The sequence below is a fragment of the Colobus angolensis genome, unplaced genomic scaffold, assembly GCF_000951035.1.
Source record: "Colobus angolensis palliatus isolate OR3802 unplaced genomic scaffold, Cang.pa_1.0 Scaffold81, whole genome shotgun sequence".
NCBI classification, from domain to species: domain Eukaryota; kingdom Metazoa; phylum Chordata; class Mammalia; order Primates; family Cercopithecidae; genus Colobus; species Colobus angolensis.
The window spans coordinates 5037178-5064285 of NW_012121932.1; the positions used below are offsets into that span (position 1 = coordinate 5037178).

General features: G+C 35.5%; 1 protein-coding gene across 1 annotated transcript in view; it reads left to right on the forward strand.

Moving 5' to 3' along the window:
• The window catches only part of SPATA17 (spermatogenesis associated 17), a 234346-nt gene that overhangs the window by 96323 nt on the left and 110915 nt on the right, over positions 1-27108 (forward strand). Inside the window, exon 6 of the mRNA XM_011929509.1 lies at positions 104-227. Within this exon, the coding sequence (XP_011784899.1) occupies positions 104-227 (124 nt within the window). The remainder of the gene's footprint in view (positions 1-103; positions 228-27108) is intronic.

Consider the following 27108-nt stretch of genomic DNA (forward strand, 5'->3'; position numbering starts at 1 on the left):
TATGGATGATTGTTGCCCCTCAAAAAAACGGATTTATCGTCAGTGAAAGAATTAAAATGTTAACACATAGTATCATAAATAACTGCAAATGGTTTTGATGCAGGAAGGCACTGGAGGAGTTTGCAGAAATGAAAGAAAGAGAAGAGAAGAAAGCTAACCTCGAAAGGGAAGAGAAGAAAAGAGATTACCAAGCCCGAAAGATGCATTACCTCCTCAGCACAAAGCAGGTTGGTCTACCTGTCCCTGACAGCTCCTGTAAGCCACTTGGGCCCCTAGCCTGACAGAGATAAACTAGCAGGCTGAATGGGACATGACTTGTTGAAAAGATATCACAAAGACACTACTTAGAGTTCAATTTCGTGCTTCTGTGTAGGTGCGCGCAGGCACCATGACTCGTCTGTGACAGCGGCTTCATAGAGGCAGCCGCTGCGATGCTGGCAGAAAGGTCCAAGTCAGCAGTGTGATCTGCCACGGTGATAACACAACACGAAGGGCATAACCTCGCTTTCAAAACTCATTCTGAATGGCTTATTGTTGTGTTGTGAATTGATCAGGAACTAACAAGTTATTAGGCTGAAATGGCTTTCATGTTTTCTCTTTTAATTGAGCTAATGTTGAGATTAAAACTATTTTTTGACCCTTTCTAAATTTTGATGGAAGTTTTCAGGTAAAGCTTTTAACAAAATTGTTTCAGCAATTACATCTTCTTATAGAAGTATAAGCATAAAATTTTGAATACTTAGACATTTATTTTACAATGCTTGCTAAAATGTCAATGCTTTGGATTTTGTCCTGGTTACTAGGAAAGAATACATGGCATGTGGAATAGTCCAAAAAGAAATACAGTTCTAAAAAAGCATGAATTTGGGGGTTGAGATGTGTTTTGTTACTAGGGAGCTAGTCAGGAAACTAGTAATTTCTGGGTTTTTATTTTTTCTCATAGACCTTCAAGTCCTATGTTGTAGTTTTGGCCAGTCACGTAATCGAATGTCTCCAGGCAGGGGCAAGTCAAGTCCCAGTGGTGAAGGGTGAGCCCCAAGACTGAATGTCATCCTTAGAGGCATCCAAATTAAAAAAATATATTAAATCCTGGGCTGGCCATGTACATTTGGAACATAGATCTAGCCTCTGCTTGGTAGTCGAAATATCAATACTTTTTAATCGTGGTGACTTTCTTCATATTTACTTGGATTTGTGTAGCTGAGTTATCTTCATGTGACAGGTAAGGAAACAAACTCAGAGGTGTTACCTGGCTGAGTTAGAAATACAAAGCTGGTAGAAATAGACATGGCACTCGGCACTCTAAGGTCACTGGACTTCAAATACTTAGGCAATAATTTAAAGATCCTTTTAAAAATTGAAAGTCAAAATATTTTAACTTTTCATTAAAATCTATAGTAGTAACAGTTTTAGTTGTGTAATTGAAGTGCTACATTTTTATATAGAATTTCAAATAAAAAAATTCCTTTTCGCAGCAATTTTTTAACTTTAGTTATTAGTAATTTCAACTTTCATTAAACTAAGAGTACTATTAATACCCTTATTTCTTTAAATCTGATATTTTATTTTTTACAATACATTTGTTAATCATAGTAACTCTGAACATCTTTATACTCTGAATCTTTCTTAATATGAGTTCTAGTCGTGCTAAGTATACTTATGATGGGTATTGTAATACAGAAAGCATTTTTTTAAATAGTGAGATCTTTTTTTTTTTTTAAGAGGGAGCGAAAAAGAGTCTCACCCTGTTGCCCAGGCTGCAGTACAGTGGCGTGAGCTTGGCTCACTGCAACCTACGCCTCCTGGATTCAAGAAATTCTCCTGCCTCAGCCTCCAGAGTAGCTGAGATTACAGGCACCTGCCACCACGCCAGGCTAATTTTTGTATTTTAATAGAGATGGGGTTTCACCATGTTGGTCAGGCTGTTCTTGATCTCCTGACCTCAAATGATCCCCCCACCTCGGCCTCCCAAAATGCTGGGATTAAAGGCGTGAGCCACCACACCTGGCCTAAAATAGTGAAATTGTATTTAACTGAACATTTGTTAATTCTGTTTTATTCAAGGTTGTTGAGATACTGAGTATCTAGTGAAATGATTTAGAAAGTCCGTGAAGACTCAGTTTTTTTTTTAACTAATAAAAATAATCTGACAGCAAATATCTATGGAGTGCTTATCATGTGCCAAACAGTATTGTAGAGACTTTCTATGCATTATTTCTTTAACTAATTTAATTTCATTTCATTTTTTAAATTAAGCATCTGATTTGACAAAGAATTTTCACAAACCTGACTAAAACACTTGAATCATAGACCTTAATGGATTTTCAGATATTACCGTTGTGTTTTAAGTATATTTGTATTAACAAATACAAGCTGTCAATGCGTTTTTCTCCTTCTTTATACCATATAGGTTGCTGATAATATCAATGTGTGTAAACTTTACTTTAGTGATCCGTAGTCTCCAAAACTCCTTGGCATCCAATAAAATAATTGTTTTTGAGGCACTATGGCAAGGTTGAAAGAACCCAAGTATTGTCATCAGACAGAGCTGAGTTGACATCCCAGCTCTCCCACTAAGGGTAATATATTAGGAGATTACCTTCAGTTTTCTGAGCCTTTTCTTCGCTCTGCATTTGTGGGATAATGAAATCCACCTTGGAAGAATGTTATGAGGATTAAATGTCATGTATTTAAAACAGTGCCAGACCCTTAGAGGGCATTCAGTAAATGGTATCAATCATATTATTAGAATTTAACCACAGGTAAACCTAATGTTTTCTTCTTTAATTTTCTTCTATTAATCTTACCAATTGGAAGCATTCATTTTCTCAATTCTTTTCTTGGCTTTCCTTTAGTTATTAAAAAAAAAATTAGTTAGAAATCTCTATACTGGTGTCCCCCACCTCCATTTGACACTTGACTTCACAGACCTGAGGACATTACAGGTGAAACTGTATTCTCAAATCGCTTCTCTTGGAGAGAAATATTACAAAAATAACAGGGATTTTCATTTGGACCTGGTCAGTTGGTAAACTTCATCATAGTGATCTTAATATTTGATCACAGGTAACTAGAGATGAAAAGACAACCCTTTGAACCTATAGAGCCACTTTTGTTTCCAAGACAAATTTTTTGTGTGTGTGGTGATAAAATAGAATAGCAGTGTCATCTTAGTCTCATCTGTTTATTTTGTTCAAGGGATTAGTTGTACTGACAGAATGATACTGGAAAGTTCATATGTTCTATTCCTTATATCCCAACAAATTTGCTTTACTTAGCTTTTAATCAGTATTTTTTCATCATGATATAAAAAAGTTGAACTTTAAAACATACTACAAGTCACAACTGTTAATACAAACTGTCTCCATCTAAACAAAAGCATGCAAAACTAAGATTTAATGAATACAATAAACATGAATCTTAAATTCACCAGTTAATCACTTCCAATAATATTTTTGAGTACCTGCCATCTAATAGTAGTGTGCTAGGACTTTAGTATATATAAATATATACTATTTAATCTTTAACCGAAAAAAGCGCTAAGCCTAATTTCAGTCTAATGTCAATTTTTTTGTAGATGGAAATTGCCAGCTTTTCACTACTCCTTATATAGGCGATCTCACTGAAATTAATAACCATTTATACTTATGATTTTGCTGATGTGCTCTTTTATTTTAATAAAAAATAACATAACCTTCCTTCCTGAGCCTAAGGAAGATTCAGAGAATAAAAGACACATATTTCAATCTGAGTGTTGTTAGTAATTTTTATAGCATGTCTGGGCTATTGGGGAGAAATTAAGCTGCAGATTTTAAAATATTCCTTACTTAGTTGTTTACAAATTAATTTCATTGTGTGTTTTAAGATTTTGATTTCAAATTATATTTATAGACCTTTAAGTACAAATAAAATCCAAATAAGAATTAATAATATTTATTTTAAAAGATTTGTATCAATTTTAACGTTCAGTGCCTGCAGATATTTGAAAATTCTCCAAGTAAATATTCAAGTTTGAATAATTTTATAAAAAGTATATCAGGATAGGAAAAGCTTTATTGATCTGCTTAAAAGGAATAAATCTAATAGCATTTTTAGCAAAGAGGGGGACATTATTTATATTGATGATTTATATTGGCGATTGGTGATTAGGAATGATGTTAGTATGGTTTATAGAATAGTAATTTTTACATTACATTTTCATTGTTCTAATAGCTTACTTTAGATGAGTAGAAATAAAACATTAATTTTGATAGTGCTTCATAGAAGATAATTTTGCAAGTCAAAATTGTATTTGTGAGTTCAGATATAGATGGTGTAAGATTATGAGTTTTTTAATATATTAGTAATTGTAGGATGATTATGCTGATATACTCATATACTCATATGCTGATTGCGAAGTTTTAAAGTCAGGTTTAAGCTTATATTTAGTACAAATTCAATGTATACCTTAAAATATTTCCAAAAGCTATTACTAATTTTTGATGGTATTAATTATCTCATCTTTATTCAAGCAAATATGTTAGTGCTAATAGAAATTACACAAGTAAATAACTAATATTGCAATGAGTGAATTAATAGACCCCTCAGGGTTTTATTAATTAAAAAGTTCGAGTCATATTAAAACACCTTTTGTATATGTTTATTTCAATCAGAAAGCTGAATATGGAAACTTATTTGCATAAATAATCAATCACCATTTACTAATAGTAATAAGGTTAATTTGTTGCTGCAGACATAATAGGATTAGTCAATTATATTTCCCAGAAAATACTATTTGGTATGCACCCCATCACCTGTAAAACAGGATTGGGTTTAGCACCCTTATTAAATGAACACATCAAAAAATCTTTGTCCCTGTAAAAGTTTTATGAAAGGAAGGCTAATTTTGGTTGATTTGGATAAAGTAAAATGCAAATATTGCGTCCATTTGTAAATTTAATTTATCTTTCTCTAAAGATCGGTTACTTAATAAAGTTATTTATTTTGATTCAGCAACTAGTCAAACTAAATCTAACACATATAAGACATATTTCCTTTGAAGAAAATCTCATTTGCAGATTTGTTTTATTCCAAATAAACTGACTTTCATTCCCCTGCCCTTGTTCTTAGGTAATAAATTATGTTGTCTGCTCCACCTACTGGTGGATATATGCAAAGGCTTATTGTTGGATTTAGTAAAAGATGCCTGTAAAATATTGCCAGAATTTTTGAGAGTCTTCTTGGAGATTAGAAAAATTACAGACAAATGTAAAATTCAAGATCCAAATTATAAAAGGTTACTTTGGAAATATTAGTTATTACGTAGAATTACACACGGTAATAGTTATCTTATTAGTGAAAATGTTACCCTGTTTTTCATTTTAATGTGATAATAAAAAAGGTAAATAAACATAAAATATACATATAACTCAGTATAACTATGTCTATTTTATTTTAGAGTGGCATTTAAGAGTTTACACATATTGAAATTAAAACCAAAGTAGAAACAAATTTACTTCAATTAAAATTGTTACATGTATATAATGGAAATAATTTTCATGTCATAATTTATATGATAGATTTTTGATATTTTTCCTCACTCCCCACTAAAGTAGTGAAAATATTACTGAAATAACTATTTTATTTATTATTTTGAAAAGACCCTATACTGTGTTTAATACTGATAAAATTTTACTTTGAATTATATTTTTGAGGAAGCCAAAATGGTTTCAGCTACTTTTTTCCCAAATGATATTAAATCATATTTGTATAGAGAAAGACTGTCTTAATTTTAAAAATTAAACTTGGCCAGGCGCAGTGGCTCACACCTGTAATTCCAGCATTTTGGGAGGCCAAGGCGGGTGGATCCCGAGGTCAGGAGATTGAGACCATCCTGGCTAACACGGTGAAAACCCGTCTCTACCAAAAATACAAAAAATTAGCCAGGCGTGGTGGCAGGCGCCTGTGGTCCCAGCTACTCGGGAGACTGAGGCAGGGGAATGGCGTGAACCTGGGAGGCGGAGCTTGTAGTGAGCTGAGATAGCGCCACTGCACTCCAGCCTGGGTGACAGAGCGAGCCTCCATCTCAAAATAATAATAATAATAATAATAAAATAAATAGATAAACTTGACATACCCGTAATTAATTGGTAGTCTGTTGATATGAAAAACAGTTTTATAAGACAAATCCTTTTTTAAAAACTTATTTTAATTTCCAGGATGCAAATCTTATAAGGTGAAAAATATTTAAATTAGGAAAATTTTGACCGGGTGTGGTGGCTCACGCCTGTAATCCTAGCACTTCGGGAGGCCAAGGATGGCAGATCACTTGAGGTCAGGAGTTTGAAACCAGCCTGGCCAATGTGGTGAAACCCCGTATCTATTGAAAATACAAAAAAAAATAGTTGGATGTGGTGGCAGAGGCCTGTAATCCCATCTACTTGGAGGCTGAGGCAGGAGAACCCGGGAGGCAGAGGTTGCAGTGAGCTGAGATCGCACCACTGCACTCCAGCCTGGGTGAAAGAGCAAGACTCTGACTCAAAAAAAAAAAAAAAAAAAAATTAATTATTCCAAATCATTTATTGCTTTCAACTGTATCTTTTGAGTATCTAGGTGGAGAGATCTTATGCATGTCAAGTGCTCAATATGTGATTATTCACTTTTACTTTGAGATGATGAAGCCCTAGAAAAATGGCAGCCTTACCATGTGCACCTGCCAACGTGTGCGCATATGTGTGGGTATGTGTATCTATGTGTCATATGTCTTTGTATATTTAGTATATTTGGAAAGTACCTTTGGAGAGGCTATACCGTTGCCTAATGTGTGGGTACTGCATTGCACATTGCGTATGTGTGGGTATGTGTATCTATGTGTCATATGTCTTTGTATATTTGGTATATTTGAAAAGTATCTTTGGGGTGACAGGGAAACTCAAGAGTAATGTTAAGATGTACCTGCAATGATTTTCTGGAGCACATATTTGGACCTTATAGACCTTATCTCAAAACCACTTTTCTGACTTGGAAAACATTGATTTTGTTCCTTTCTAGTTCTTAGTTGGATCTTTTTTCCGTCTTTTGTATTTCCATGATATATATGCAAAAGGATGTATGCCTTGATACTTATGGTTGCCAATAGTACCCTTATCTTCACTGCACTGAATATTATATTTATGATCTTTGTGGTTTGATGCAACCTGAGTTTGAGCGTTCACGTGTTCTTTGTGAAATTTTTCAAGCTTTTTTTTTTTTTCTGTGTGTGTGTGTGTGTGTTTCTATTTTCCAAATCAGACATTACATTAAACAATCCACGATTCTAAACTATCCCCAGTTAACCAGGGTTTTGAAGTAGTTGACTCTTCTTCATTTTTTGCTATCATCTTTCAGTTCATCATTCCAGGTGTCTTTCAAATCAGTCCCTTCATATTTATTTCCTGAACCCTGAGCAATTGTAATAGTCTCTAAAATGATTTTCTTTTTAAGTCTTTTGTCCTTTAACCCAGTATATTTACCACCATCAGGTAAATCTTTCTAAAAGAGCATTGTTATTTCATTTATCTTTGCAGTTTCTAAGCCTCCAAAGCTACCCTGTTATCCATAGGATAAAATCCATATTTTTCAGCATAAGTGTTCAAAATTTTATAATCTGACTTCACTCTGCTATTCAGTCTGATCTGTCTCTGCTCCTTAATATGAGCATACTGATACAGTCTGACTTTGTATCCTAGAGAAATTTATCATAAGATTCTCTCTCTCTCTCTCTCTGTCTCTCTGTCTCTCTCTCTCTCTCTCTCTCTCTCTCTCTCTCTCTCTCTCTCTCTCTCTCTCTCTCTCTCTCTCTCTCTCTCTCTCTCTCTCTATATATATATATATATATATATATATATGAGGTAGGTGACTTCTGGTGACTTGTCATATTGTGGAAATTTAGAAGCCTCCCCTCTGCCTCTCACAGAAAAGGAGAAATATGTTACAAGCTTTTTGCTAATACTTTGAATTTTACTGTTACTTTACCATTAAAGATGTATTTCTTTCTCCTATTAAATTTAGATAACTAATTTAGATTATTTTTAGAAAGGAGATATTTTAGCTTTCAGGTTGTCCTTAATAGTATGTCTTAGTGAAAATTGATACATTGTGAACAGCTTCTGATAAGAATGGGAGAGAAAAGTACATTCAGAGACCTGAGGCAATACCTAGAGTATAAAGACTCGAATGGACATAAAGTTGGTAAGAAAGAGATCCAGGGATGCTGAAGGGTGTAATGCATTCATGGGATGTCTGAGGAGGAAAGTAGGTATTTATGGCACTAAAAAGAATATTAAGAGGACATGCAGAAGAAATGTATCAGTTGTGTCATTTTGCTTAGGGTCACTGCTATTTAGCATCAATTATTAACACAGCATTCTCCAAAACCAATTCTTAATTCTTACATTCCCTGCCACTTATTTAGCAAACTTATTCAGGAGCTGGAAAGGTCTGGTAATAAGACAGAGTTATGGATGTATGGTTTGGGAAGTGGATTCATATGTTTTACATGAAGGATCTTATATTTGCTTTTGCTAACTCCCCAGTAGTTTGTATGAATGTTTTCACGCAGAAAAATTTAACAATAGGAGCTCACACTGACAGAGGCGCCACTCATCGAAATGTGCTAGAGCAGCATGGGATCTTTAGGATGATCTTTCCAGCGTTCTCTTTTAACCGATTAAAGAAATTAAGACTAAAAGATGAAGCAAACTGCTCAAGGTCACACAAATAGTTTGAATACATTCTGTAAAGATGAGGCATCCTCAGTAAACCATGGTCACAAAATAAACCTGAGTTAGTCATCTACATCTGCGATCTACACCTGGTTCACCTAAATAAACCCGACATGGAAGGAACTTTATCCTACTTTTATGACTGTCCAGCCATCCTTCTTTAAAGGTTATTCACTGGTTTTTCATTGAATTCCCTTTTATCTTTTTCTCTGAAATGGTTTGGTACTTATAAGAAACATCGATTCTAAGTGAGTTCATGTACAAAGATAAAAACTAGGGCCTGTATATAGAAGCATAAAGAAAGCCAGAATGTAATTTAGATATCTATGGTACCTTCTGGTGAATTGCTCAAAGCAATCTATTGTATCTATTTTCAGAATATTCTATAAAGCAGAAATTATCTTTCTGGTGACTAAAATGTTGTTTGGGACTCTTTTTTTTCCCCCTTTGGACCCTTTGTAGATTTATTCTTTCAAGATTACATAGAGATCTGACTTACGATCTTTGGATCCATAGTTTAAGAGGCAGGCCCTCAAGTTTGGACATTTATTTTTAATCCCAAGTGAACAGCTCACATCACAGAATCATCACATAATTTGTTACTATTGGCAGTCTCTGTGCAGAAAGGCCAAGGACTGAACTAGCATGGAGAATGAATTACCTATTAACTTTTACATTTTATTTCCTCCCTCTTTAACACTGTAGTTTTTATTATCCTGTAATATATGAAAGGGATGGCATTATTATCCATTGTCAGTTCTCTTTGAAGAGACAGAGTGAAGTGGTTTTAAAAAAAAAAAATCTTGTGTTCTCGAATGAATTCCTTTTCTGCTCTTCTTTTAACTTTTAACTCTTGCCGTCTTTTAACTACCTCACATCTAAGAAAGAGGCAACGATTTCCGAAAGAGGTAAGAATAAAATAAAAATTAATTAAAAGAGAGCCACTTAGGTAGAAAAGTGCCTTAGCTCTTTCCCTTATGTATTTTTTGCTTTTAAGTGTGCAGCATTTTAAAATAAATTATTTAGCAAAACACATTATAAACCTCCCCCTTATGTATGACTGGGGGCAGATCCATGTGTTATGGGCCTGAAGCTTATACAATTTGGGGAGTACACCTTTAAGGATAAAATATGCCAAGTTTCAAATACAAGAGGATAAGTTCATTATTTCTTTCTTCTTTAGAGACAGAGTCTCGCTCTGTCACTCAGGCTGGAGTGCAGTGGCATGATCACAGCTTGAATTCGTGGGCTCAAGTGCTCTCCTACTGCAGCCTCAAGTAGCTAAGACTACAGGCAGGTGCCACCACACCTGGCTAGGTTTGTTCACATTTTTTGTAGAGTTAGGGTAGTGCTGTGTTGCCCAGGCTGCTCTCAAACTCCTGGCCTCAAGTAATCCTCCTGCCTCAGCTTCCCAAAGTGCTGAGATTACAGGCATGATTCACCACAACTGGCAATAATTTTTATAATGAGAAAGGAAATCATTTCAAGCACATTTCAAATTTTAATGGTCTGATACTACCCAACATCTTAGAAATCTAAAAATATAGCATAGTGCTTTAATGAACTGCCTGGCACAGCTCTGGAGCATTTGTTTTCTATATTTTGACTTCATACTCTTTGATTGCTTCTTTTTTGACAATAATATTATTATACTTTCTGAAGTGAGAAGAGATGGATTATTTACCCTTTTGTTCTGACAACATTGATCTAAATTTTCATTACTATAAAAGTGTTGTATAATGCGTTATGTTGAGTATATTTTTGAAAGGAGAGTCTTCCATTTTGTATAGAAAATTGTAAGAATTGGATTCCCCATTTATGATTTACACATCTGAATGTCGGAATAGTTTTTTAGAGACTAGCTTTGGGCTGGGTACATTTTAAACCTCACTTCTTCCCCACTACTCACAAACTTTCGTGGTGAGGCACTTTAGCAAGTTCCTATTGCAATGAAGCCCCTGGCCCTGCTCCTTCATTCAGGGTGCCTCCTATCCACACAGTGGGTGGTAGGAATATTCCTGGGAGATATTTCTGTATTGGGATTGCTAACAAATATTAACTAAATGTGGAAGTGAAAGAAACCCCACATAAATATATTTAAACCTAGATTAAAGATGTACCCACCTCATCTTTTTCACAGCCTGATCCCAACATGCCCACAGCCACTCTCATACCAACCAACCCATGGGGAAGTGTGATAGAGGATGTCAGAGTATGAAGAGACAGTGGCATTCACTGATATCTGACTTTTGCAAATTTTACAAAAGCATGACCACATGAGCACATTACCAGAGTCCTACCCTGTGCCTTGGACGGGGCCTATGAAAGCAAGGGGCCCCAAAGCTTAAGCTTCGTTAGTTTCGCTGTTATTTCACCTCTGAGTAGACTCCATTCATGTACTGTGTGAAAACTCTGCTGCTCTTGTTAAACTTGCTCAAATAAGTTTTAACATTTGTTTTAATGTGCTATACATAATCATTGGCATACCAGATTTCAAATCCAGCCTTCAGACAATTAAGTAAACCTTATCATTTTAGGCCTATCTGTCTTTAAAGCTGAATCTCCTAATTTTCTTTGGTTCTTTCTCTTTTTTAAATTGAAAACAAAATTTGGACATCAAACTCAGGATCATTGTATTTTCATTTAGTAGATTGGGTGCCTTCTTAAAATTAATGTATTCAGTATGCGGTAGAGATAGTTATTAGGTATTGAAAAGACCGAATATATTTTGTATATGTGTATATATGTATATGTATACCTTTGTATGTATACATATGTATATACATGTGTACATGTTGTATATGCATATATACACACACAAATACAAACATATATAAAATTTCAAATACAGTCTTAATAAAATATTCAAAAACCAGAAAAGAATTAGAACAAAGTACATAACAAATGTAGCTTCCATTTCTTACCTCAGTGTAAAATGTTCCTCCACTTACCCCAGAACACCATATTTTAAATTGCATTGTATGCAAACAATTTATACAAGGCAATTGAAAGTTAGTTAGTATTTGCAAATTTCTATTGGTTTCATATAAAACTCCTATTGGCCCAGCACAGTGTCTCAAGCCTGTAATCCCCAGCACTTTGGGAGGCCGAGGCAGGCAGATCACTTAAGACCAGGAGTTCAAGACCTGCCTGGGCAACATGGCAAAACACCATCTCTACAAAAAAAACAATTATCCAGGCATGGTAGTGCGTGCCTTGGGAGGCTGAGTGGGAGGCTTGCTTAAGCCCAGGAGGTCGAGGCTGCAGTGAGCCATGATCGCGCCACCATACTCCAGCCTGGGCTACTAAGCAAGACCCTGTCTCAAAACAAACAAAGAAACAAAAAAATCCTACAGTTATTGTCAAGTTAATTGCAATCGATTCTATCATTTTCTTCATTGGTTAGAAGAGACTAAGCTTTTGGTGGTTCCTTTTTTTATCACTAATTAAATTTATATTATAGTGAAATCCAAATCTTAGAAACACAAGCAGTTAGGTCATTTCTTTAACTAGATTTAATGAAAGAAATGGGGCTGTAATAGTTTTGTAGATTTAAATTTTTATTTCTATTACTATTATGGCTATTTTTCTATTTTGGGGACACTCCAGAAATATTTTGGATTGAGCCCAGTCATGAGTTAGATGCTATTATCTATAACTGATAAATAATGAGTTTGTGAAGTTTGTCAGGTTATGATTTGTCCTAGCTCTTCGATGAGATTAGAAGAATAACTTTATATAGATATCCCAGTGTCTCTGATATTTAATCCACTCCTTTGGATTGAAAAACTTCATAATCTTTCTGTTGAGTATCTGGCAGCCAGATTTTAAAATTTCAGGCTCTAGTCTAATCCATTGTCTTCTTCCTTTAATCTTTCTCTTTATTACCCTCCCTACTCTGTGAACCCTATAATGAAATACACTATGCCCTTTATACTAAAACTAGAGACTTAAGGAGAGAGATTATACTCCCAAATGTTTTCTTAAAATAAGCTCTTAACTGAGTCAATGGTTAAGATACTCAAACATTGACTAATGTGACTCATGTGGTCATTAAGATCACTGTTAAGATCATGAGTATTTAACTTCTGAGATCAAAGTATAGTCCAACACAAGAAATAATCTATGATTTTTGGATTTTATGCGATATAACATATGTAAATATTTTAGAAGACACAGAAAGTTTGCTTATTATATTGCGTATTTGTTACAGTCACAAAGCAAACAACACCAAAGAGGAATTCCAATTTTTTATTTAAAAAATATAAAATTGATTTCATTTTGGTGTGATATGATTTTAAATATTTTAGTGTAAAATGGCAGACAGGTTTTCTGTAAAACTAATAATCTTGTCAATTGCTGTCTCTATCTACTGTATCTTTTGACAGTTGTAAATATTTTACTCAGCAATGACTTATGTTATTCACAAAGTATCACAAGAGACAGTAAAATAAAAGATGAGAAAATGAAGATGTGGAGAAGGGAGAAAGGGAAAAGAATCTTTCTTTAACTTTTAATTTGTGAATATCTCTGAGTGTAAAATAAATAAGCTGCATATCTCAGTAGTTAGTATTATGCTGAGAAGAAACTCTTGCCAAAAAATTTTTTTTCTGAGTTTAGAGAAAAGTTACATCTACAAGGTGCTTATATAAGGAAAAGCATTCCTAATTAGTCATCCCCTTAAGGGCTTGAATTTCAGAGTTTTTTCTCAAGTTTATTCAGCAATATTTTCCATTAGCTTTTAAATTAATTCATGTACACATATGTATGCATATAATTTCTGTTCTAACATCCCATTAAATAAATGTCAATGCCCTAAAATAATGTAATTTTGTTGTATTTGTAATACGTAAATGATGTTATTTATATTTATGTTCTATGTACATAAGTTAACTTATGATCATCTGTATTGGTCTTAAATTCACATCACTGAAATGATTCAATTTATTTTACCTCTTTTTTTGTTTATATGTAATCTATACCAAAATCAACCTCCTTGTTTGCTATTATTTGAATATTAAAATTTTTGAGTTTTCCTTGCTTTTTCAAGGCAGAGTTTTTCCTTTTCCCCCTCCTATGTCTTAATAAAGCATTTGCTATTGGTTGTATGGTTATAGCTACCTCCCTCTAAGGTAGGTGAATTCATAAAGAACAATCACGCCATTTTGATACCTCCAGTATTTCATACCAAAGTAGGCTCTCAAGTAATGTTGATTAACTAATAAATGAATGGTTTATGTACATGTCCTAATTCTGATTTATAATAATTTTGGATACAAAACAAGATAGGCAGCTTTTATTTTCATTCCAATTATTCACTCTTTTTTTTTAATGAAACAAGATTGTAAGTAAAACAAAATTATTTTTAAAACAACAATAATTTTTTAGTAACTTATGTCTATATTTGCCCAAATATATTTTATGTGGCTTTTTTTTTGAAGGACAAATCTTATATACCAAGAAAAGGCAAAGGGGAAAGCTAACAGTGTGCCCCAAATGAAACCAAGTTACGCAATAGATATAGGATGCAACTACATTTCAAACTTAGCTCTGGCTGTCTTCAAAACCATGCTTTCCATTTATGGACGGTTTCAAGGGAGCTGAGAAAGGACCTACTTTAAGAATATTTTCCTGGATTATCAGTGAAATTGTATTTTAAGAGTTCTGTTTACTTGAAAGCAACTACTAGACAACATATTCAGCATTATTAGCCTTTAATACTTTGTGGGAATTAGCTTCTCAGTTTCTTCAGAGATCTGGAGGTGGAAGAGACAATTCAGATGCAAGGCCCTCTCACAGGAAGTCAAGCAAGGCTTCATGGGTCCTTATGGACACTTGTTAGGCCATCTATTTGTCATGCCAGAGAAAGAATAATGAAGAGAGGAATAAGTGGGTACTTGTCATCTCCTTAGTATTTTCATCTTTGAAACACCAGCTGAAATTCTGAAATAACAGAAACCCTGTTCAACTTCCTGTTACACATTGTTTTGTAATCATTTTATGAGATGAAGGGATGTTTATGAAAATACAAATGTCTTCGACATCTCATTCTTGATCTAATTAACAATGTTTCTTTTAATTAATGAATACTCATGACAATTAAAAACTGAACTTGCTACATCCCAAATGATAAAACTGAAGATACATTTATTGGTATATTCAGCAGCACCTGACACATTAATATAGTTAATGGCAAAAGTGAGACATGATATTTGCCTAAGTACTGTTATGGAAGAGTCAGGGTGGAAACTTGGCTAAGACGGGAAAGAGAGGTGTTAGAGCCCAATACATAAACCCCCTTTTTCCTGTCTGATTTCAGAACCAGTGGAGAGAAAAATAAAAAAGACAGATAGATGGAGATAAAAACATACTTCTATCTCATAATTCGTAATGAAAGCTGAATTGGAAGTTTACATCTGAATCAATAATGAACTTGCTTCTATTTAGTTCCATCATTAAATCTACCTCCTAGTCGCAGACAGCGGAGGAAAACTAGGCCTGTCCCTGTGAATCTGAAAGGAAGTGAGAGCAAAGGATATTTGTTTCCCATAAATAGGCTGGCTTTCAAGAGGTGGGGGGAAGGGGCCAAATTAGGCTGGATCAACTCCCTTCCTGATGCACAATACTGAAAACCTACTCCTTCTTCCTTGACATACTGAAGGGCAGAGAGAAGCCCACGAAAACACGAGGAATGGGAAATATGTACTTCCCACTAACTAGATGTGTAGGGTTGGCAAGGAAGCAAGGTTAGAGACAGTTTTAGAATGGTAGAAGCTTGTACGTGTTCATCAGAGCTACTTGAGGGAGAAGGCTTGAAAATACAGAAGAGAAAATAATAGCCAAATAAACATGGACCCAGAAAAGGTGAGAGAGGATGCAGTGAAGATCATTAAGTTGTAGGCTTAAATAAGTGGAAGAAGACCTGAACTTCTACATCAAGAAGGAATAAAATTAATGTAGGATCATGTATGGATACTTTTGTGGGAAAGATCAGATGTTAAAGTAATTGATGTTTGAATACCTCAATATTCTGGTTGATCTTCCAGAGTAATCCTTAGAAGAATGAGAGAAGGTGGAACGTTTAGTGGTACTGGGGGCCAGCTAGATTTGAAATCCACAAATATCAGTCTGCCTGGTTATGTAATTTTTTCCAGCAGTTATCAACGACCTGATATTGTAGGCATGCAGAATGATAGTAGTAATAACAACTAATATTTATTGAATGCTTACTGTGAGCCAAGTACTCTTATAAGTGCTTTACATGAATTATTTCTTTTAATCCTCACGTATCGTATGAGATAGACTATTACTTCCAATTATCAATGAGGCACAAAGAGATTAATAAGTAGCCCAATATCAATGTTAGTATTTGATGGTCTAGAACAGAGCCCACATGTACAATGACGACATGACACTATCACTTAGGAAAAAATAGCTAGCATTTGTTGAATACTTATTTTGTGTCAACCACCATTCAAAGTGCCTTAGCTTTTGAACAGCTCAAAGATACTAAAGATTTAGTACCCTTAATATTTATCAACTGTATGAGGTAGTTCCATTATTATGGAGGGGAAAACAGATACAGTGAGGTTATATAATGCAGGTTAAAATTACAAAGGTAATAAAAGGTGGAGGTGGGAATTTGGATTTTGTTAGTCTGCCTCCAGAAGCCATGCTCATAACCACTAAGCTCTACTGCATAGTTGAATTTATTCTCGTTTGGGCTATGGCCCAGTGGGTATAGCAAGATGATTGATGTTAGAGCCTTGAGTGATTAACATAATCAACAATGGGACTCAGATGAGCAGGGAACTAAGTGAGGGTGAAAAGGAGACAATAGATTAGGAAAGGTTGGAAGAATCAATTGACTTGAGATCTCCAGGGAATGAACTTACGGGTAACAAGAATAAGAATATGAGATAACTAACAGACCAGAAAGTTGTGGTAAGAGGGTGAGATATTGATCTTTAAGATTATATAATTACACAGAGCAGTCTGGATGATGGGGATGTATGGGGTGTGGTCACCATTCCATAAATGTGAAGGTCAGTGGAGATGAAGGCATCAAAGAACTATGAAGCTATAATATTGGGATGGGTTGCCACTTAGGTGATTTCATATGCCACTTGCATATGAAATCACCTAAAATTATCTAGGAACATGCAGTAAAAGGGAAGACTGGACCATGTGCCAAGGGCTATTGTGAATATGGGGGAATAACCAGCAAGTCAGTTTATGGTAACTGCAATAGGGAAAAATATGAGATATTCAGATTACAAAAAAGTAGATGAGGCCAGGCATGGTGGCTCATGTCTATAATCCCAGCACTTTGGGAGGCTGAAGTGGGTGGGTCACCCAAGGTCAGGAGTTCAAGACCAGCCTGGCCAACATGGCAAAACACCATCTCTACTAAAAATACTAAAATTAGCCAGGTTTGGTGGCAGGCACCTGTAATCTCAGCTTCTCAGGAGGCTGAGGCAGGAGAATCATTTGAACCCGGGAGGCGGAGGTTGCAGTGAGCCAAGACTGCACCATTGCACTCCAGCGTGGGCAAAAGAGCAAGACTATGCCTCAAAACACACACACACACACACACACACACACAAACAAAAACAAAAAACCATACATATATATATATAAATAAAACAGTAGGTGAGTACCACATTGAAAGTGGCAATGGGGAACTGAGTTAAGGAAAATCTTTTTGTGGTGACTGTGATACAAAGGAATACTAAAATGGTTTGCTCAGTATGGCAGCAAGGGAAGTGGTTTTCTAGAGGAGAAAGAAGTTCATTTATAATAAAAATGCATTTATTGAAAAGTTGAGGCAGACAGATATTGTTTCATATAGATGGAATAGGAGTTCCACAGGGCAAAGTTGAAAATATTATAGGCAAGGAAATCAAAAGTCTTCAGAAAAGTAGTGCAGTAGTTTGAGAACGAGTCTACCAAAAATATAGTTAAAAGAGAGATATGATTAATTTGGCAGAAAATTATTTGGTCATAAACAATTTGACTAAAAAGCAAATGAGTCAATAGTTGCTTGATCCAACCATCTTCTATTGTGGATAAACTGAAGTTGCTATACTGTCCTTATTTTAAGTACTAAAGTAATGATAGACTGAAAGTAAATTATGTATTTGAAGGTACAAAGGAAGAACTATTTTCTCAAATTTTGAAAAATGGAAAAAATAAAGACATATACAAACAACCCAATAGTACACCCAAAAATCCGGAAAGTAGGGATTTTGTTCATTTCAGAGATCAGTTTTTTGATCAAAATGTGTATTGACCAAATTATTTTTGCTCTAATTACTTTGTGACCAAATTATGTTACCACAGAGAGACTTAAAGTTTGAGTGGTGATAAAAGATAACTGGGTTGTGAAGAATAGTTGTGTTTCCTGGGCTTTCTACTATCAAATAGTTGAATTTTCTGGGCCTTCTACTATCAAGATCAGAATAGGAAAACAAAAGATAATCAAAAAATATACAATTTTATTGAAGGATAACATACAGAAAAGTGAAAAAAATTTAATCACTTAGCTCAATAATCACAAAATGGCAGGTATAATCTATATCTAATAGATACTTTAATAATTTTCCTGTAAGAAGCCACAAGTTTATAGAAGAAGACTATATAAGGGCTCAGTGTTCTGAAAATCTTTAACATCTGGATACAAGATTGTGGCCAGTCAGATAAGGGCAATATAGCATTTGCCCCTGGGGCATTCAACCATACTTGATGAAACCTAAAATGGCTTCTTCCTTCTTCAAAGGCTGGTGGAAAATCAGTTTTTTTGCTGAATCCCACATAATACTAGAAATAAAGTTTGACAAATGCCCAATTCTCTTATTGCATTTTCTTTAACAAAAGAACATTTTCATTCACTTGTCTAGTTCTGTAATTCTGGAGGTTTTTCTTTTAACACCAAGTTGTCTTGGAAGCTATCTTTTAAACTCAAACTATGAAATCATTTGTAAGTCAAATCACTTGTATAAGAATCCCAGTAAGTGAAAACACTAGGTATCCAGAGGAAAAATGGAAGGTTTGTAGGAGGATGGTGGTCATAAAAACATACTTTGTTATTTTCTTCTATTTTTCTTAGGGCATACAAGTATTGTTAGTATGCCCTAAGAAAAAATAAGCCAGGTCACAATATGTAGAAATGGTACATAAGGGAACCATAGTGAAGTCTAGAAATAACTATGGAATTTGATATCCACTTCTACTACTCTACTGAAAATAACTCTTGATAAGGCCACCAGGAGTCTCCTAAGTGTAAACATATGGGACCTCTCTGAGATCTGCACACTGCCCATCACACTTCAGTTCTCGAAACCTCCTTTGGCCTTTGTGACATTATGGTCATCTTTTTCTCCTTCTCTGGTCATTTTTTCTCAGTCTTCTTCAGGAATTTCTGCATGTCTTATATGTTCTGATGTCATATTGGGGCTATTTATAGTTCTTTAGTTCCAAAGTTATTTAAAGGTTCTGTTACTTTGCACTCTTGTTGTTTTCTGAGAATGCCTTGCCACACCTTATACACCAAACTCCTTCTCTTCCTTCCCAATACTGCTCAAGCACCAGGCATCCTAACTCCACAGAATAGTATATTTCTAGTATATGTATACATATATATATCTTCACATCAACATTTATCAGAATTACCTAATTATTCATAAACTTATCAAGGTTGTGACTCAAATGGAAGAGCAGGAATCAGTCTTGAGAGGCTGCAGATAAAGGAGATCAATGAAGCCATATTGGAGGTAGGGGGGTGGGCTAGGGGTAGGGGTAGAGCGTTGATAGAGTTTAGAGAAAGGAGCAAGCCTAGAGAAATTGCCTAATCAAGAGAACAAGCAATTTTAGTCTGGTTCTTTCAAGGATCAGTAAAATAGTGACCTGATATTTACATTTAAAGAGATAATTGTTTAGTGAGGAAGGTGTCCCAGAAAGTTCTATAAATGGAATCTTTCTCGTAAAGTCTTTCAAAATGCAATAGGGTTAAAGAGAAATCCTCTTTCTTTTCTCACATTCATTGAATTACAGTGTAATATCAGCCACAAGAACAGAATCTGCCGCTGCAGAGGTCACTCGTCACCTTCTAATTACCATTCCAGGTGTGCGTTCTCCATCCTCATGCTGTTCCACCTCTCCATAGCATCTGACACTTCTGACCTCTTTCATGAAATGGTCTTCTCCCTTGAGTCCTGCTTCTCCTCCCTCACTATTTGCTCTTTTGAGTGCCCTTCATGGGCTTCTCTTCTCCCACTTATTTCTTTAATATGCACACTCCTAAGACTTTCCCGTTGGCTCATCTCTCAGTCTACACTCTCCCTCAGTAACCCCATCCATTTTTCACACCTTTAACTATTTTTATTTAGAAAACACTCCAGTTGTTAGCTACGACCTCTTTTTTAAGTTACAGACCCACTCTTACAACAATACACTGGACCTCTCAACGTGAATGTTTTAAGGGAAGCTCAATCCTAATACTCCAAAACAGATATTAAAATTCCTGTTTCTACCTTCTCTGACTTGGTTCCAAACCTAAGCTTTTCCATGACTTCACATTCTCTTATATTCCTCTTAATTAATCCAGTATCAATGCCTTTTGATTCTAGTCTATGGAATGTTTCCCCATCCGTCTCATCCTTTATTTTCATTGCTCTTTTTCCTTACCTCTGAATAAGAAATTTAACCTCTCTATAGACCCGGGGTTTTATATCAGTTTTTCAGGTCATGATAGATTGTCTATGCCAGTTATGGAGATAAGCAATAGTCAGGGTTCTCAGCCCTGGCTGCACATCAGCTTTAAAAAACAAAACTAAACTAGACCAGGTACCGTGTCTCATGCCCGTAATCCCAGCACTTTGGGAGGCCGAGGCAGGCAGATCACCTGAGGTCAGGAGTTTGCGACCAGCCTGGCCAACATGGTGAAACCCCATGTCTACTAAAAACACAAAAATTAGCTGGGCATGGTGGTGTGTGCTTGTAGTCCCAGCTACTGGGGAGGCTGAGGTGGGAGAATTGCTTGAACCCAGGAGGCAGTGGTTGCCACTGCACTCCATCTTGGGTGACAGAGTGAGACCCTGTCTCAAAATATCAACCAACCAACAAACAAACAAACACAAAAACAACCCCACTAACTAAACTAGACAAATGCCCAGACACATGCTTCAAAGATTCTGAATGAGTTAATTTAGGGAAGAGCTTGAACATCAGTATTTTCAAATTTTTCTAACGTGCAGCCAGTGTTGAGAACCAACAACTTATCCTACATAGAGACCAAGAAAATGGACACAGTCCTTGTCCTTTTGGAACGTAAACTGGACTTGGGGAGATAGACATTATAAAACAATGACTCATATATGCATGCAATTGGTTATAAGTGCCATGAAGAAAATGAAAAGGGTCCCATGAGGGAAAGAATAGAATAGGACAGTCTAATTTAAAATGTGTGTGGGTCATGAAAAGTCTTTCTAAAGAAATGATATTTAGTGTGAATTCTTAAGGATGAGTGTGATTTGGCCAGGCAAATAAGCAGATGGGGAAAAAAAACATTTTTGGTGAGTTTGAGTCATGGATATAACTGGTATGTATTGAAGAAATGGGAAAAAAAGATATGGCTGCTGTGTAGTGAGGGATGAGAGAGTGGTTAAAATGAGGTTGGAACAGATAAGAATGGGCCTTGTTAAGAATTTATGAGATCTTCTTAGGTGCATTGAAAAGGTAATGGCAGCTTTTTATTAAGGAACTAAAATACTTGTTTTATTTTTATTACTTGGACTTCCTTGCAGGTAGGGGGTAAGCACAGCAGATGGAGAGAAACTGTAAGTGAAGCACTTTGGTAAAGATATTATGGTTGCTTGGACAAGGATGGTGGCCACGGATATGAATAGAAGCCTATGGATTCAAGATGTATTCTGGAGCTAGAATTAATAGAACTCGTTGGTGGGTTGGATATATGGGGTAGGGGAAAATCAGTAATTATCATGGATGATTCTCAGGTTTTTGACTTAAGAAGCTGAGGAGCTGGTGGTGCCATTTACTTTTTTAAAAAATAGGCTTTATATTTTAGAATAGTTTTAGATTGATAGAAAAATTGATAGGAAGTCACAAAAATTTCCTGTATACTGCCTTCCACTACACATGCACAACCTTCCCCACTATCAACATCCTGCATCATCCAATCATCCAGTAAATGGTGCATTTATTACTATTAATGAGCCTACATGGATAAGTCATTATCACCCAAAGTCCATAATTTACATTAGGTTTCATTCCTGATGCTGTGTGTTCTATGAGTTTAGCAAATATATAATGACATATATCCACCATAATAGTATCATACAGAGTAGCGTCACTGCCCTAAAAACCTTCTGTGCTCTGCCTCTTCATCCCCCACTCCCTACAACCTCTGGAGGTTTTACTATCTATCTCCAAAGTTTTCTCTTTTCCAGAATGTCAGATTGTTGGAGTCACACAGCTTTTTAAGATTGGCTTCTTTCGCTTAGTAATATGCATTTAAGGTTTCTGCATGTCTTTTTATGGTGTGATAGGTCATTGTTTTTTAGTGCTAAATATTTTTTCACTGTTGGAGGTACCACGATGTATTTATCCAACATCTTGGTTGCCTCCAAGTTTTAGCAATTATGTAAACAGCTGCTATAAACATTTTTGTGCAGGTGTTTGTGCAGATGTGAATTTTCAAGTCAATTGAGTAAATATATAAGAACACAATTGCTAGATTATATAAGAGTACGTTTAGTTTTGTAAAAAACTGTCAAACTGTATTCCAAAGTACCTGTATCATTTTGCATTCCCACCAGCAATAAATGAGAGTTCCTGTTGCTCCACACCCATTGCTAGCATTTGTTGGTACCAGTGTTCTGTATTTTGGCCATTTTAGTTGGTATATAGTGATATTCCTGAATGACATATGATAATGAACATCTTTTCATATACTTGTTTGCCATCTGTGTATCTTCTTTGGGGAGGTGTCCAGGTATTTTGCCCATTCTATAACTTATTTAAATTCCAGTAATTTAACTTCCAGTACAGTGTTGAAAAGAAGTGATGAGAGGAAACATCCTTGCCTTGTTCCTGATCTTAGTGGGATAAAGATTCTAGTTTCTCACTGTTGAGATGAAATGGAAATTGGTCCATTTCATCTAGGTTATAAAATTTGTGGGCATGGAGTTGTTTATAATATTCTTTTTTATTACCCTTTTAATATCCATGAGATCTGTAGTAATGTCTTCCCTTTCATTTCTGATATTAGTAATTTGCATCTTCCTTCCTTTTTTCTGTTAGCCTGCATAGAGAACAATTAATTTTATTTATCTTTCCACAGAACAGCTTTTGGTTTGTTGATTTTCTCTATTGATTTTTCTGTTTTCAATTTTATTATTTTGTGCTCTAATTTTTGTTACTTCTTTTCTTCTGCTTGCCTTGGAATAAATTTGCTGTTTTCTTTCAGTTTCCTAATATGGAAGCTTAAATTATTCATTTTATATTTTTTTCTAATATATGCAGTCAATGCAATCAATTTTCCTTTAAGCCTTGCTTTTGTTGAATCCCACAAATGTTGATAAGCTGTATTTTAATTTTGACTTATTTCAAAAAATCTAAAATTTTCTCTTTAGGTTTCTTTTTTGTTCCATGTGATAAAGTGGGTTGTTTAATCTTCAAGTATTTGGGAGGTCTCCAGCTATCTTTCTCTTATTGATTTCTAGTTTAATTACACTGTAGTCTCAGCATAATTTGTATAATTTCTGTTCTGAATTTTTTAAGATGTGTTTTATGGCCCAGGATGAGTGTTCTATGTGAGTGTTTAGGTGAGTGTTCTATATGAATCTGAGAAGGCTCTATTCATTTCTGATAGAGAGGTGTTGAATTCTCCCACTGTAATAGTGGATTCATCTATTTCTTCTTACAGCTATCGGATTTTGCCTCACATATTTTGATGCTTTGTTGCTAGGCATATACACTTTACAAATTGTTGTGTCTTCTTGGGAAATTGAATACTTTGTCATTATGTATTACCCCTCTTTATCCCTGATAATTTTCCTTACTTTGAAGTCCATTGTAACTGAAATTAATATAGTTACTCCCAGTTTCTTTTTATTGTTGTTAGCCTGGTATATCTTTCTCTAGCCCTTTACTTTTAATCTATATGTATCTTTATGTTTGAAGTGGGTTTCTTTTTTTTTTTTTTTTTGACGGAGTCTCGCCCTGTCACCCGGGCTGGAGTGCAGTGGCCGGATCTCAGCTCACTGCAAGCTCCGCCTCCTGGGTTTAGGCCATTCTTCTGCCTCAGCCTCCCGAGTAGCTGGGACTACAGGCGCCCGCCACCTCGCCCGGCTAGTTTTTTCGTATTTTTTTAGTAGAGACGGGGTTTCACGGTGTTAGCCAGGATGGTCTCGATCTCCTGACCTTGTGATCTGCCCGTCTCGGCCTCCCAAAGTGCTAGGATTACAGACTTGAGCCACTGCGCCCGGCCTGAAGTGGGTTTCTTTAAAACTACTTATAATTGGGTCTTCTTTTTTTATCCACTCTGACAATCTCTATCTTTTAATTGATGTATTTAGACCATTAATGTTTAAAGTGATTATTGATATTAGTTACAGATATTAGTTGGATTAATATCTACCATATTCGATATTGATTTTCATTTGTGCCGCTTGTTCTTTGCTTCTTATTTTGTCCCACACTCTTTTTCTGTCCTTTGTTATTTTAACTGCATATTTTATATGATCCCATTTTCTCTACTTTCTTAGTATGTAAGCTATGTTTCTTTATTTTAACTTAAATTAGCAGTTGCCCTAAAGTTTGCAATACACATTTGCAACTCATCCAACTCCACTTTCAAGTAACACTATACAACTTCATAGGTAGTACAAGTACCTTATAATAATAAAATAATTATCATTTCTCCATCCCATCTCTTGTATTATCATTGTCATTTATTATACCTATACATAAGCATTTATATACATATGCGTCATAATTGAATACCTTGACGCTATTATTCTGAACAAACTGTTCTCTGTTAGATCAGTTAAGAATAATAAAAATAAAAGGCTTTATTTTACCTTGATTTATTTCTTCTCTGATCTTCCTCTTATAAAAAAATGTAGATCTGATTTTCTCGCCTATATCATTTTCTTTTTCTTTTTTTTCTTGTATTTTCTCAACTCTTATTTTAGGTTCAGGGGGCACACGTGCAGGTTTGTTATGTGGATAAATTGTGTGTTGTTAGGGTTTGATGTACAAATGATTTTGTCACCCAGGTGGTGAGCATAGTACCTCATAAGCAGTTTTTAAGCCCTCACTCTTCTTTCTTTCCCCTTCAAATGGGCCCTGGTGTCTATTGTTCCCATCTTTGTGTCTATGTGTACTTAATGTTTAGCTCCCACTTATAAGTGAAAACATTGTGATATTTCATTTTCATTCTCTCTGAAAACTTATTTTAATGTTTCATGTAGGGTAGGTCTACTGGCAATAAATTCTCTTAATTTTTCTTTATCTGAGAAAGTCTTTATTTCTCCTTTATATTAGAAGGATAATTTTGTAGGGTAGAGTCTTGGACATGGTTGAGCATGAAAAATGCTGGTGGCATTTTTCTCTAAAATTTTAAATATTTCACTCTATTCTCTTCTTGCTTGCATGGTTTCTGAGGATAAATTGGATGTAAAATTCTTGCTTTGCTCTTAGGGTAAGGTGTTTTTTTCTTTGTGTCTTTTCAAGATTTTTTGTTTATCTTTGATTTCCTGAGATTGAAAGTAATTTGCCTACTGTGGTTTTGTCCTTTTTAAAATTTATCCTGCTTGATTTTTGTTGAGCTTTCTGGGTCTGTGATTTGGTGTCTAACATCAATTTGGGTAAATTCCCAGTCTTTCTTGCTTTAAATATTTCTTCTGTCCCTTTCTCTCGCTCTTCCCCTTATGTTATTTTTACCACACATATGTTATACCTTTTGTATTTGTTCCACAGCTCTTGGATTTCTGTTTCATTTTTAACAGACTTTCTTCTCTGTGCTTTTCCATTTTGGAGGTTTCTATTGACATATCCTCAAGTTCAGAGATTCTTCCCTCAACCATGTCCAATCTACTAATAAACCCATCAAAGCCATTCTTCATTTCTGTTACAGTATTGGTGCTTTAATAGTTTTCTATCTCTCTGCTTACACTGGCCGTCTTCCTTGCAGGCTGTGTACTTTATTCATTAAGCCCTTAGCATATTAATCTTAGTTATGTTAAATCCTGGCCTGATAATTACAACATTCTTGTCATATCTGAGACTGGTTCTGATGCCTGATTTGTCTCTTTAACTGTGTTTTGTGCCTGTGTTTCCACAGAGGCCGCATCTTCAAGTTGCACACACCAGTATGGCCTGCTTCAGACTTTTTTCTGAATTTACCTTTTAAAGGAGATGTGGGCCCAGTGCAGTGGCTCATGCCTGTAATTCCAGCACTTTGGGAGGCTGAGGTAGGCAGATCACGACGTCAGGAGATCGAGACCATCTTGACCAACATGGTAAAACCTCATTTCTACTAAAATACAAAAAATTAGCCTGGCACACACCTGTGAACCCAGCTACTCAGGGGACTGAGGCAGGGGAATTGCTTGAACCAGGGACGTGGAGGTTGCAGTGAACCGAGATCGCTCCACTGCACTCTGGCCTGGCGACAAAGCGAGACTTCGTCTCAAAAAAATAAATAAATAAAAAATAAAGAAGATGTGAAAAACAAGAGATTCTCATTTTATACAGAAATAAGTCCAAATTTTCAGCCTTCTAGAATTGACCCCAATCTTGACAAGCTCATCTCTAACAATAACCTCATGCTTAAACTGGCCAACTTCATGTTTCTTTAACAAATGTCATATGGTTTCCCACAAGCATGTGTTTATTTTTTTTTTAATTCTATTGGTCTCGAATACCTTTCTTTTCTTTATTGCAAAGCTCTACCCATCTTTTTTCTTTTTTTTTTAAGACAGAATCTCACTCTGTCACCTGGACTGTAGTGCAATGGCATGATCTCAGCTCACTGCAACCTCTACCTCCTTGGTTCAAGCAATTCTCCTGCCTCAGCCTCCCGAGTATCTGGGATTACAGGTGCCTGCCACCACACCCAGCTATTTTTTTGTATTTTTAGTAGAGATAGGGTTTCAATATGTTGGCCAGGCTGGTCTCCAACTCCTGATCTTGTGATCCACCTGCCTCAGCCTCCCAAAGTGCTGGGATTACAGACGTGAGCCACTGTGCCCAGCCAGCTGTACCCATCTTTAGAACAAATTTGAATATTTTTTACACAGAACATATATTTTTACTGCAGCCTTTGATGTGTACCTCTTCAACA